This window comes from Amblyomma maculatum, chromosome 5 (assembly GCF_055883805.1).
Source record: "Amblyomma maculatum isolate TAMU_Amacu chromosome 5, ASM5588380v1, whole genome shotgun sequence".
Taxonomy (NCBI): domain Eukaryota; kingdom Metazoa; phylum Arthropoda; class Arachnida; order Ixodida; family Ixodidae; genus Amblyomma; species Amblyomma maculatum.
This window is the reverse complement of record NC_139348.1, coordinates 102,279,712-102,293,212: the sequence shown is the minus strand read 5'-3', so window position 1 is coordinate 102,293,212 and position 13,501 is coordinate 102,279,712. Positions and strand designations below refer to the sequence as shown.

The 13,501-nt window shown below is 45.0% G+C and overlaps 1 protein-coding gene across 1 annotated transcript in view; it reads left to right on the top strand.

Moving 5' to 3' along the window:
- The window catches only part of LOC146189048 (2-Hydroxyacid oxidase 1-like), a 41,810-nt gene that overhangs the window by 15,564 nt on the left and 12,745 nt on the right, over positions 1 to 13,501 (top strand). Inside the window, exons 4-5 of the mRNA XM_084605168.1 lie at positions 7,973 to 8,228; positions 10,441 to 10,610. Of these exons, the coding sequence (XP_084461294.1) occupies positions 7,973 to 8,228; positions 10,441 to 10,610 (426 nt within the window). The remainder of the gene's footprint in view (positions 1 to 7,972; positions 8,229 to 10,440; positions 10,611 to 13,501) is intronic.

The following is a 13,501-nucleotide window of genomic DNA, read 5'->3' as shown; positions in this document are numbered from 1 at the left end:
TTCTTCGGGTGCACTAGGTGGTGTCTTGATCATAAAAATCATCATCATTATCATCGCCTTGACTGTACCCACTGCACGGCGAAGGCCTCTCCCATATTTCTCCACTTAACCCGGTTCGGTGCTAGCTGCATCCACTTGACCCCTGCGAACCTCTTAACCTCATCCGCCCACCTAACTTTCTGCCGCCCCCTGCTACGCTTTCCTTCCCTTGGAATCCAGTTTGTTACCCTAAGCGACCATCGGTTATGCTCTCTTCGCACTACATGTCCTGCCCATGCCCCATCAGTTCAGTTCAGTCGTTCAGTCGTGTCCGACTCCTCGTGACCCTATTGACCATGTCACGCCACGCTTTCCGGTCTCTCACTATCTTCCTAACATCACATAACTTCATCTGCAGTGCCTCGAGGATGAAATCTAACCATCGCGTTCGCTGCCTACCTCTTCTCCGGCAACCCTCAACCTTTCCCAACATCAAATCTTTCTCAAGCGACTCCTCTCTTCTCATCAGATGACCAAAGTAGCTGAGCTTTAACTTTAGAATTTGACCCTCCAATGAGCAGTCAGGGTTTATGGTCGACAATATTGACTGATTTGATCTTCTGGCAGTCCAAGGAACTCTCAAGAGTCTTCGCCAGCACCACAATTCAAACGCGTCAATTCTTCGGCGGTCAGCCTTTTTCACAGTCCCAGTTCTTCTTAATTTAAACTAGAATGTCGGTAACTTGAGTTATTTCTCTGACCCACTCTGCACGCTTCCTATCTCTTAATGTTACCCCTACCACTTTTGGTTCCATAGCCCTTTGGGTTGTCCTCAACTTCAGTAGAACTCTATTGGTTAGCGTCCACGTTTCAGCCCCATAGGTGAGTACAGGTAAGATGCAACTGCTTGATTCCTTCCTCTTGAGCGAAACCGGTAAGCTGCTGGTCATAATCTGCGAGTGCTTGTCAAATACGCTCCATCCCAATCTTATTCTTGTTATTTCCTTTTCATGGACCGGATCTGTAGTTACTACCTATCCTAAGTAGACATATTCGCCTACTACTTCCAGTACTTCGCTACCTAATGCAAACTGCTATTCCTTTCTGAGGCTGTTGAACATTACCTTACTCTTCTGCATATTGATTTTCAAGCCTACCTTTCAACGTTTCTTGTCTAGGTCATCCATCATTATTTGCAGGTCATCCCCCGAGTTGCTTAGCAAGGCAATGTCATCAGCAAATCGCAGATTACGGAGGTATTCTCCATCTACCCTTATCCCTAACTGCTCCCATTCCAAGTCTCTGAATACTTCCTCTAAGCAAGCTGTGAATAGTACTGGGGGATTGTGTCTCCTTGTTCAACCCCTTTCTTTATTGGAATTTTGTTGCTTTCTTTATGCAGAAGTATGGTTGCTTTGCAGCCACACTATATATCTTCCAGCAATTTCACGTACGGCTTGTCTACCCCCTGATTTTGCAATGCCTGCATCACCGCAGAGGCTTCAACTGAGTCAGATGATTTTTCGTAATCAATGAATGCTATGTATAAGGGCTGGTTATATTCCGCGCATTTTTCCATCACGTGATTGATGGTATGGATATGATCGATAGCGGAGTACCGTTTCCGAAAACCTTCTTGATCCTTTGCTTGATTGCAATCTAAGGTTGTCCTGATTCTATTAGCGATTACCTTAGTAAATACTTTACACGTAACAGACAGTAGGCTGATTGGTCTGTTTTTTAAGGTCCTTAGCCTCCCCTTTGTTTTGAATAAGGATAATGTTTGCATTTTTCCATGGTTCCGGTACCGCCGGTGACCCCAGGCACTGCGTATACAGGGTGGCCAGTTTTTCTAGCACATTTCCCCCCCCCCCCCCCCCCCGTCCTTTAGAAAATCTGTAGTTATCTGATCCTCTCCAGTTGATTACCCCCTTTTCATAGTTTCTAAAGTTTTGTTGACCTCCTCCTTCGTCACTGGTGGAACGTCTGACTGTTTTTCCCTACCGCCAATCTCATTACGATCCTGACTACTTTGGCTACTGTAGAGATCTGTATAGAACTCCTCGGCTACTTTGACTATCTTATCCATATTCGTGATGACATTGCCAGCCTTATCCCTTATCGCATACATTTGGTTTTTCCCTATGCCCAATTTCTTCTTTACCGCTCCAAGGCTTCCCCTGTTCTTTACAGCATGCTCAATTTTCTCCATGTTATACTTCCTTATATCGGCCACCTTGCGCTTATTGATTAGCTTTGATATCTCGGCCAATTCGATCTGGTCTGTTCGGTTGCAAGCTTTCATACTATGGCGTTTCTTAATAAAATCTTTCGTCTCCTTAGACAGCTTACCGGTATCCTCTCTAACTATCCTATCTACTACTTCTACCGCGCACTCAGTAATGATATCTCAGAAATTATTGTTCATTGCTTCTAGGGCAATGTCGCCATCCTCGGTTAGAGCTGAAAATCTATTCTGTAGCGAGATCCTGAACTCTTCTGCCCCCCCACCCCCCTCACCGCTAATTCGTTGATGTTTTTTTTCCTACTAATCTGTTGCGTTCCTTATTCGGATTTAGGCTAATTCGGGACCTCACCATCTTGTGGTCACGGCATCGCACTTTCCCGATTACCTCTATATCTTGCATAATGGCGGGGGTTTAACACATTATGAGGTCAATTTTATTTTTAGTCCCCCCTTAAGACTTTTCTATGTCTATTTCCGGTTCTTCCGTTTGTTCAAGAAGGTATTCATGATTCCAAAGTTATTGCGCTTTGGAAACTCAACTAGTAACTCCCCCCTGCTATTCCTAGAACAAATGCCATAGTCACCACCTACTGCCTGGTCTCCTGCCTATTATTTCCCTACCTTGGCATTGAAGTCGCCCATTAGTACAGTATACTGCGTCGTTCAGGTGTCTTTCAGGTGCCTGGTCATCATAACTACATGTAGGTGCGTAGGCCTGTACAACCTTCAGTTTATACTGCTTATTAGGCCTAATTACGGTGCCTGCCACCCTCTCATTAATACTATAGAATTCATCAATATTACCCGCTATATACTTATTGACAAGGAAACCTACTCCCAGTTGTCGCCTCTCTGGTAAACCTCTATAACACAGTACATGCCCATCCTTCGATCAGTGCACTATACGCCTGATTCAGCCTCCTAAGCTCACTAAGCCCTTAGACATCCCATTTCATACCCTCTAGTTCCTCTAACAGCACTGCTAAAGTAGCTTCACTAGCTAGCGTTAAATGTTGCCAGGGTCAGTTTCCAATGGCGGCCTGTCCAGTGGAGCCAGGCTTTCTTAGCACCCCCTGCTGCGTCACAGGTCTGACCGCCGCCGTGGTCAGTTGTTCCGCAGCCGCTGGTGACTGAGGGCCGGGGATTTAAGGAGCTTGAGAGGTTGCAGCCAATTACTGCACCAGGGTGGCCAACCCCTGTTTCTGGTGAGAGTGCGTTGCCGGAGGTGTTCACTGGCAAACCTGTTTTATGCCATTCCATCGACACGAGGATTTTTGTATTTTTTTTATTATATTTTTTTTTAGATCTGGTGGCGGCACCGGGATTTGAACCCCGGTCCTCTTGCATGCGAGGCGGAGTTCTACCGCTACGCCACCGCTGCACCTTATTATCTTATACTCTTATTTATAAGATTATAAGATAATAAGGTGATAATCTTAAAATATCTTATTATAAGAATGTATATTGCTCTAGCATTGTTCTATAATGCCTTCTAATACATTTCTCTTTTTATATTGTTAATATTTCAGGTTTATTATATTCATTTGTATTTATTTTTAGAGCTTGGTGGCGAAAAAGGTGTCAACGCCAGCTTTCGACTGTGCTTAAAAACTCGAGAGCTTGAGAAAGCGGCTTAGAGCTACGCAGGCTCGGGCTCGATTGCACTTGAAAGTTGCCATGTGACAACCTCAATCGACATTGAAAATTATTGAAATAAGTGTTTATTCAAAGCCCTGAGTCACTGTGCACTCTTGCTTCTGGCATCAGCGCGCGAATCTGGCCCCACCACGGTCAAGGCGGCCGATGTGGGTGCTGGTTTCTTTGTCTACAAGTTTGTCTTTATGTTCTTATTTACCAATCTGTGAGTTTTGCCCAGAGCATAGTGACGGCCGCGTTTTTGAGAGGCAGCGGAAGGATCCAGTTGATGTTGCTGGCCAGGCATGGAAATGGAAATTTCGGCGAGAACCCTGGTTCGAATGTCAGAATAGTCTTGTCAGTCCCATATTATATAGGAAAAGTCCGACGGTCTTTGGAAGTAATGGCCGATTCCTTTGTCGGGGTCGTTGTGGAATAGTTGGCCTTACAGGCAGCTTTAATGAAGTGTTAGTTGCGAGGCGGCGGACTAATATCTGTGTGGCTCTCGATAACGTCTCCGGCGTGGGGGAAAGGGGCACGGCTGTTCCTAGGCGAGTTCCTCTCTTCCATTCCGGAGGTGCTGAAAGTCCTTGCGCCATCGCTTCTTGGGGATTTCTTTGAAGGTAGATGGTTCCAACTGGCATGTGTTGGTACCCGCTATGGTGGAAAATGCGCTTAGTGCGGTTGATACTTCATGTGCTGCTGCTCGTGCCTCGCTATTTGCCCATCACTGTCTTCAACGCCTGCTTGTGCAGGCACCCAAGAAATTGTTGCTGTTATGTTAAGCTTGAGATTCAGGTCGTCAACGGTCGCTGATAAATCATCGGTAATTTTAGGGCACGTTGACAAGCTCGAGGTCACAAGTCTTCGCGCTTCATATGCTCGAGACGAGTCCGTGAAGAGATAGGGTTTGAGCTTGGAGTCATATTTAAGAAAGGTTTATAGGACCTACTGCGCAGCTTTTAAGAGAGCCGCAAGCTCTACTTGCAATATTCGACGTCATCGACAATGGCAGTGTGGATGCATTCACCATGCGATGGGTGACATCGAACCACGCCACCGTCCGGATATACTTGGGACCATCAGTCTCTCAGTTATTGGCATCGGTTGCGGGAAGTTTTGTGTCTGCAATAGGAGTATATATGATTGTGGTGGTAGCCGTTGGTTTATTCGCTGCGCTGTGGCTATGCGCCTTAGTGAAACGCTTGCATCGCTCCGAGTTGTCACAGGGAGAAGCCACATTTCTTGTCCATAGTCTCCCATCTGTCAGTGAAATTACCGGGGCCCAAAGCAGATGCACATAATCATTTGAAGGGCGAACGTCTTTGTTTGGCGCAATATGATGTTCCTCTAAGATGTACTGGCCAGCTGGGGTAGAGCTTAACCGATCCGTTTGGGCGATATTTCCTTGTTCATCGATCTGCGCAAGCATGTTCATGCCGCTGTGCTCGTAAAGCTCTTTGAGAGGTGTGTGTTTCGGCAGACCCGTGAAAAAGCGAATGGCTTCTTGGTTACGCTGTTTGCGGTTTTCTGACTGTCTTGTGATAACGTGGAAATTGTATCCATACATAATTGAGGCGTTAAGAAGGGCTGTAATTATCTGGCGGGTCTCTTTCTCCCTTGTGTCCCACTGGAGACGGGTTACTCTGCCTAATGAGCCGTTGGAGTGTCTTGCACTGTAACCTCGCTTTACTGACCCATGTTCTGCCATTTCTGTCTTGGTGAAGCTACGCAGCCAGAGTTCATATTGTAGTCTGATATCGAGTAAGTTGGCCGGACATGTAAAGAGTACATAGTCTCGAACTGCTTCCGCCTGCCTGTGTGGACCATTAAGAACGTGTTCAGTCTTCTCCGGTGATGAGGATATGCCGACTGTGGTTAAGAAATCTCTGATGGCATCTAGGCATTGTTGTTTTCGTGCATTACGATGAATGGAGATGGAACGCAATAAGGATCGAAAGTATTCGTGCGACACGTGTATTATTTGGTATTCAAGACCCTCGGAAGGTTGATTCCTGCACCACTCTCGTAAACTAAATCTGCATAGTCGGTAGTAAATTTCTGTTTTTCGATATCCTTTATAGTGTTACATCAGATTGCGCAATAACAGATCACTACGCGGCCATATCACCTGAAAACAATAATCAACCAGGGTTGGCCTTGATTTTTAATAAAAAACAATTTGCTTTCCAAGCTGGGCATTTACCGCCATCTAAGTAAAGTATCAGCGACATAGGGGTGCAAACTATCGCTTACGTGAACGTTCCTGAAATTATAACTGGAAATCACGAAATGATAACGTTTCTGACCCTTCAAGGCGAAGCCTAAATGTCACCCGTAATTTTTTTTTAGTTTCACAGAGGCTGGTCGCTGCCAATCAGGCACGCGGGAAAGAAGTGCCAGACAAATATTTGGCCTCTGCTTGCATCAGAAAAATATAGCTGAGAACAGGGAACAATTTGACGGTCACTGAAGGTGAAGGCTACAATTCTGAGACAATTCGGGACATGAGGGTTCTTGTTAGTTTAAGGACGAACATGCTCTCATTTTTAAGCTCACAAGACATCTAACAAGCGTAAGCAGACTTTCAGTATGTTTTCGTGTGATCAATTATTATGCTGAACTCTGATTTCGTGTAAATAAAATATAAAATGATATATGTCAAACTTGAGAAACACCTATAAGCTGTCAGCGCAGTCAGGTGCTTGATCTGGATTGAATTTTGTGTCTTACTTTTGAGCTAGCTCTCAAATGAACGCTTCTCTGGGGTTCGTCCTTTTGTTGCACTATATCTTCGCTTCTGCCCTCACAGGAGCGCGGATTTTACTCAGTAAAGTTATTAATTAAAACTCATTACAGACTAAAGCACTGGAATTTGACTGTTCAGATTCCGTTAATGCGCTTGCAAATCTCATGTTTCGAGCGACGTTCCATTAAACTTTTCAAACAAAACCTCACCTGAGTTTTAGTTCGAAAATGGTAGTTACGTGACGATTTGACTAAAGTTGGGTGAGAGTTGTTAAAATATGGCAAAGCAAGAGCTGTTTGTGCTGCGAAGACTCTTGAGAGTTCCTTGGACTGCCAGAAGATCAAACCAGACGATATTGTCGACAATAAACCCTGACTGCTCATTGGAGGGTCAAGTTCTAAAGTTAAATCTCAGCTACTTTGGTCATCTGATGAGAAGAGAGGAGTCGCTGGAGAAAGATTTGATGTTGGAAAAGGTTGAGGGTCGCCGGAGAAGGGGTAGGCAGCGAACGCGATGGTTAGATGGCATCCTCGAAGTACTGCGGATGAAGTTATGTGATGTTAGGAAGATAGTGAGAGACCGGAAAGCGTGGCGTGACATGGTGCATAGGGTCACGAAGAGTCGGACACGACTGAACGACTGAACTGAACTGAAGAGCTGTTGAGCAACTGCAGAACATATGTAAGGCAGAGAGAGAGAGTAAACTTTAATTGTTTAACGGAATAGCGTGGGTGGTTTCCTTAGTCCAGGATACCATTGGCCTGAGCTGTCTCCCGGGGCCTGGTGAGCAGGCGCTGCTCAGAGAGACCCATGTGGGCCAGCTCTGCCTCTCACTCCGCTTGGCTGAGCGCTCGAGCTTTATATTTCTCTAATTGCTCTTTGCAGTTCCATATCATGTGAAGGATGTCCGAGACTTCACTGCATGCAGTGCATGTGTTATTTTTAAATTTTTCGGCCAGATTTTGTGGTAATTTGCTAGGTTTGGGAATATCCTAGCCTGCATGTTTCTCCAGGTTACTGCTTCCGGTCTGCTGAGGTCTGTGTGCGGTTCTGCGTATCGTTTTCTTTCTAATTTGAAGTACTTTATTAGTTCCGCGTATATGCGAGGGGTTGAAGGCTATGGGGCAGCTGACGCAGGTGCCCGGAAAATATGCCGTCGGGCTATCCTGTCGGCAGCCTCGTTGCCGTCGATTCCCTCGTGTGCTGGTATCCACATGATTGTGTGCTTCATGTTGCAACATGCTCTACACAACATATGCAAGATAACCTGTGCACGTCTCAGTTCCTGTGGATGACTCCTATAAGTAAAATTTGTATACGAAATGCACATGTTTTCCTAATGTAGTGCACATTTGCTGCAGCTTCCGAAGCAGCCGGGACAGTAATGATTCTCAGCACTCTATGCTCCACCGCAATCGAGGAGATCAGGAAACATGCGCCCGGTGCTAAGCTCTGGTTGCAGCTTTATGTTTTCAAGAACAGGACCATCACGAAGGAGCTGATTAAGAGAGCAGAGACAAATGGTTTCCAAGCCATCGTACTCACAGTGGATGCACCTGTGTGGGGTCAACGAATCGTCGACATACACAACGCATTTACCATGCCGTCCGGAATCACGTGAGTCTACATCGCTATTCAGCATCCTGTGAGCTTTCTAGAATACCTACTCTGAGCAGACTGTGTGTAAATGCCTATGGAATATATTAGGCAGTAAAATTTTCTTTTTTTAAGATTTTAGGTAATTGAAATAGTTTGGCGCAAAAATTCCGTTTCTAGGTTAGTTGGATGATTGTTATTACGCCACTTAGGATGGATGCCGTTGTAGCGTTGTAGTATTTTTCTATGTACGCATTGTAAGCAGCGCTTGCCAAAGCCTCAGAGCTCACGAGGACAGGACAAGTTCAGCGCGTGAGTGGAATATGACGTTTGCTACTTAAGTGTTTGTTCAACATTTAGCCATAATTACTCACTAACAACCGTCTTGTGTAGTGTGGCTTTCTTTGTATTAACGCAGAAACGCACAATGCAAAAATGTGCTACGATACGGAACCAGACGAATCATAGCCAAGAAACTGTCTCTGATATCGGCTATTACAAATCACATTGGGTAAAAACAGCCCAATCGTGAAGCGAAAGAGAAAAAGGACCTCATTCTTATGCTCCCCTTTCCGACCTCATTGATTGCTTTAGAGCAAAACAATGCAAAAGATGTGGATGCGAAATTCATATTTACACGTATGTCATGATCATTGTATACACCTGAGTATTTCAGAAAGGAGTGTTAAAGAGTTTGGAGATGTCGCAAAAGAAATCAGGTTGTTTGCTCTGCGTGACTTGGCGGGAGGGTTTTGCCCCGAAAAATTTTTTGGCATACCAAAATTGCTCACACATAAAAAAATTCCTCACACATAAACGTTGGCGGCATGTTCACGCTTCTTCCCATTTCGGCGAACGCCTCTTAATTTCTGATCTTCTGTAGGGAAATCAGCAATGTGTTTAACGCGAATATTTTATTAGTGTCTAATACACCAACGTCTTTCTAGTTTCACGAACTTATAATCGGACGCATCATAGGCTGATCAATACGTGTATGGCTTAAGCTTACATATTACGATGCCTTCTTCGGTTTTGCATTTGACTCCTTCTTTCAGTTACTGCTGCCTTCAAACTGTCATTTATGTTTTTTCATTCGATTATTTGGAAACATATGAATGCCTAAAGAACCCCCTTTTACGAATTTTAATTTATTGACCTGTCTCCAATGCCATTAGCTGCTCTACGTTGTGAGACTGATAAATTTGAGGCATTTGTGGGCACTCAGAACAAACCAAGAATAAATTGCCGTAACGTTTCGAGCATTGCGCTATATCGATGTACGTACTGTGCGTAAAGCTTAACATTTCCTGAAAGGTAGTATTGCAACTTTCTCAAAACCCGAAATTTTTTTGGATGCAGGCTATAATCCGTGTGCATCACTATAAAACGGAATGTTCAGCAAGTCAAAACATTTCCTTTTATACATATTTAGCCCAGGAGCTGCCTTTTAGATATTATAGTACTGGGTACTGTGCCATGCAAAGTGATATTAGACCTTAAAACTTATTTGGCACTGATCCCTGCTAAGGCGGCAGCTTTTCGATGGAGGTGAAAAAGCAATGCGCCCATGTGCTGCGCCATGGCAGTGCACGTTAATGAACCCCAGGTGGACGAAATTTCCTGAACCTTCAACTGAGGGGTCTCATAGCCTGAGTCGCTTTGGGATTTTAAACCCTCTAAACCGGACCAAACCATCAATTGGTGCTGATCTCTGTGTCTCATAGATTTTGTGGTGTTTTGTTCCGTCCGCATTTCAACAAACGGTTTGTGATGTTTTTAATTTTACGCCACCCCCTGCCTCAAGCATGCAAGGGACCAGATAAACACATTACTGAAACAGTGCATCACGTTTACCGGGCCAGCCTTTTCTACATATCTAAAAGTACTTTAACAACGCTATAAACAGGGCCGAAAACTGAGACAGCACGATGCTGTACGCCAACTATGTTGCTTCACTTCTTTGAGTCAGTGTTGCTCGCGGAGTTAAACTATGTCTCATTTGAGCGCAAGCCAACTTGCCCAGGTTTCCGTTAGCTAAGAACAATTAGGAGTTTGACAACACGACTGGAATAAAACGTACATATTCGGCAAATCAAGTGGCATGCGAGTGCTTTGATTTCTGCATTTAGCACTTGGACATCTTGCCCAAATTAATGTATCTATTCATTTCTTTATCGGTTCTTGAAAACTAGAATGTAATATCCGTATAGTCAGCGACGTAATTTCTTTACAGGCTTGCAAATTTTGCCGGGAGCAATTATGAAAGCTTCGAGAAGGGCGTCAAAGGCTCTGGACTAACAAAGTACACCAATGACTTCTTCGACCCCGCGCTCACGTGGGAAGACGTCGCTTGGCTCAAGAATCATACCAAGCTCCCAGTCGTACTCAAAGGAATTGTGAATCGTAAGTGACTGCTGCTGGACACCCTAGTAAAACATACTAACTACTTGGCACTGAGCAAACAGGACAAAAATCTTTCTCTACCGGGAGTCGAAATATTATCCCTCAATTCCAAGCCGATCGAGCCTACAAACTACTACATCATGCGGGGCTCTTTTGTTCTTTATTTCTTTATTTCATTAGAAAACTTCCGAGGCAGAGAATGTAAAACAGCTCATGCCTCTAATTACCGGCCTGCATTATAGAAACCCGATATACCGCAGCAATACCCCACTTTACAAAATGACCAAATTCTCCGAGACACACACACACACAAACTTTGAGATGCGGTAGCAAATTAGACTGCTTTTTCAAGGTATAATACACAGTCCGCGTATCAAAGAGCACTGCTCATGAAATAAAGACTTCGATGATCGTGGTCATTCAGCATGACGGTCCATCATTCCGGCTCAGTTCTTCTCAAAACTAAACATTCCCATCAACATAAGCAGAACACAAGGCACATCGCAGTTTTGAAACGAAAAGATTCACTACGAGGGTCGGTGCCGAGCTTCGCGTATGCTTTATGCTGCTAACAAGTGAGGTCATAGCCAAGGCCAGCTGCGCGGCCCTCTCGCCAAGCTCTGCGTGCGTCGCCTAGCAACGCTTGAGATGTGCGACTCCTCGTCATTAAAAAAAACAATTAGTCTCATCCCTTGGATCCTCAGCCGAGCGCTTTACCGCTGTGCCCCGCCGCGGGTCGTGAAACGCCCTTCATAGTTCCGCTTGTCTACTGTGAGGATGGTAGCGAGATTTTGCGAGTGACAGATACGGCGATTGGAGCTCAATTTGAAAGTACTAAAGACTAAAATAGTTAGGTCACATCGACTAGACCTCGGGGCAGAGGCTCAATAAAGTCTCCTCTGTCTCTCTCTCTCTCTCTCTCTCTTAAGTCACACAATTATGGTGACGTCAAGGGTGTGACGTCACCAATTAGTCGTCAGCTATGAGGACCAAGCGGGAACGAATGCGCTCCAACGCCGCCTAGCGGCGCTTCTTGCCTTCCGCGAGTAACAGAGGCTGCGTCTTTCTTTTCCTGTAAATGAATTGTAGAACGCCGTCAACTTAGACGCGCTAGACATGGAAGCCAAGGAGAGTTTAGCTGTTGGCGAACGGCGCAGAAGACTGGAGAAATTAACCTTCTTCTGATCCCGAGGTAGTCACTGCTTATCGCTACGTATATCCAGGCGTAGCAGAATTAAACCATCTTTTTTTTTCTAGCGGGCAAAAGCAGACTATATTGCAGGGCTTAATTGTAGTTCTTAAGCGTCCGCTGAATTATGTCTCCGAAAAAATGCTGGTCGAAGCAACAGCAAACGAAATATTACCACTCGAGGAGTGCGAGCCCACAGAGTAGCGATAGCGTTTAAGCACAACAGTGAGATACCGGATGCAGCTGTAGCGAGGGTACTCTAGCAGCCGATATTAAGGCCGCGAGGAGTGCAGGCGTAGCGCTGATTTCTGAGTTACAGAAGGTCGAAACAGACAGCGCGAGTGTACCTGTCATTGCATTTTTGTCCTTGGTATCAATATCACGGTGTTTAGAGAATATAAGTTGCAAGTTAAAGACCGCGAACCGGCTATCAGAATCAAATTGGCCTGTACTTTGCGCGAAGAAATCAAAGCGGCCCCAATTAAATTCCTGCTGAACTGAAAGGGAGCAAGATAGGCGACTTAAGCCGCGCAGAGGGCACAACTAGAGTGTGCTTTTACCAACAATCTCTCGGATGATGCAGGCTCCTCAATCCACATAGAGGATTGAGAGCTACTACTATGGCTCGACGATGAGAGTGTAATGATGCAGGTGAACCAACTCACAGAAGCTGAGTTCGCAAACAGTAATTTGGTCGTAATACCAGGTGAACTAAGTCTGGCACAAAACGAGGCGGACTACGAAAGGCCTCGGGGTACACTGATTGGCCGATGCCCGTCGCGTTCACAAATGCGAGACAGTGCACACAACTACGCTCCCCGAGGAAAGTGTTGTGAGAACACGGGAAAATAGAAGCCGGCGAGGAAACCTCGTAACGCCCTCGGATACTCCGAGCGAACAGGAAACCGACATTCAAGAAGCAGCGAGCTAGCTCGTGCAGTTACGAGGTACTCAGCTTTCAGACGGTACATTAGAAAAGGGATGGGCAGACGCCAAACAGGCAAATGGACACAAGTTTGTGTCCGGCGGGCTTCTTCTCCACGAGGACATGGTACACGCTACTTTGACGAAGCACACACACGGCGAAGGCGACAAGAAAGTGAATTCTGCTAGCGCTACACAACGCTATAGGAAAGTCATGGCTACCGGAGGGTTTCCGAACCAGATGCCAGAATATAACAGCCTAACGGTTTGATCGTGGTTTGGACGCTTCCAGTACTACGTTTAAGCTAACAGCTTCACAGACCCAGCCTTGAAGAGGGCCAATCTGGGGGATGCTAGGCTAAAGGGTCAACTTTTGAACGGCTGTACCAATTTTCATAAAATTTTCTGTAGTGGCTTACCTTCCTCTTATTAGAATATATTCTAAATTTCATTGCCCTAGCACAAATAGGTAATAACTTGTAGCTGCTATACTGAACAAAGAGGTGTGTCAGCTTAGAAAAACTATCATTTCAAAAACAATGAAGATATACTAATTTTTTTGTGATTGAATACCTTCTAGATAGTTCATCGTGCAGGATAAGGAGAATTGCGGGCTTTTTACGGCATTTTTGTAAAAATTTCTGCATTTGGAAAACAAACTTCATTTTTTTTTGTTGTCATTGTATGTAAGATATCTCTTTTTTTTTTTAACTTGGAGAGTAATTAGTGATCTAAAAAGTGCCTTATCTTGTCCCCGACAAAAATATAGTCCAGTAAC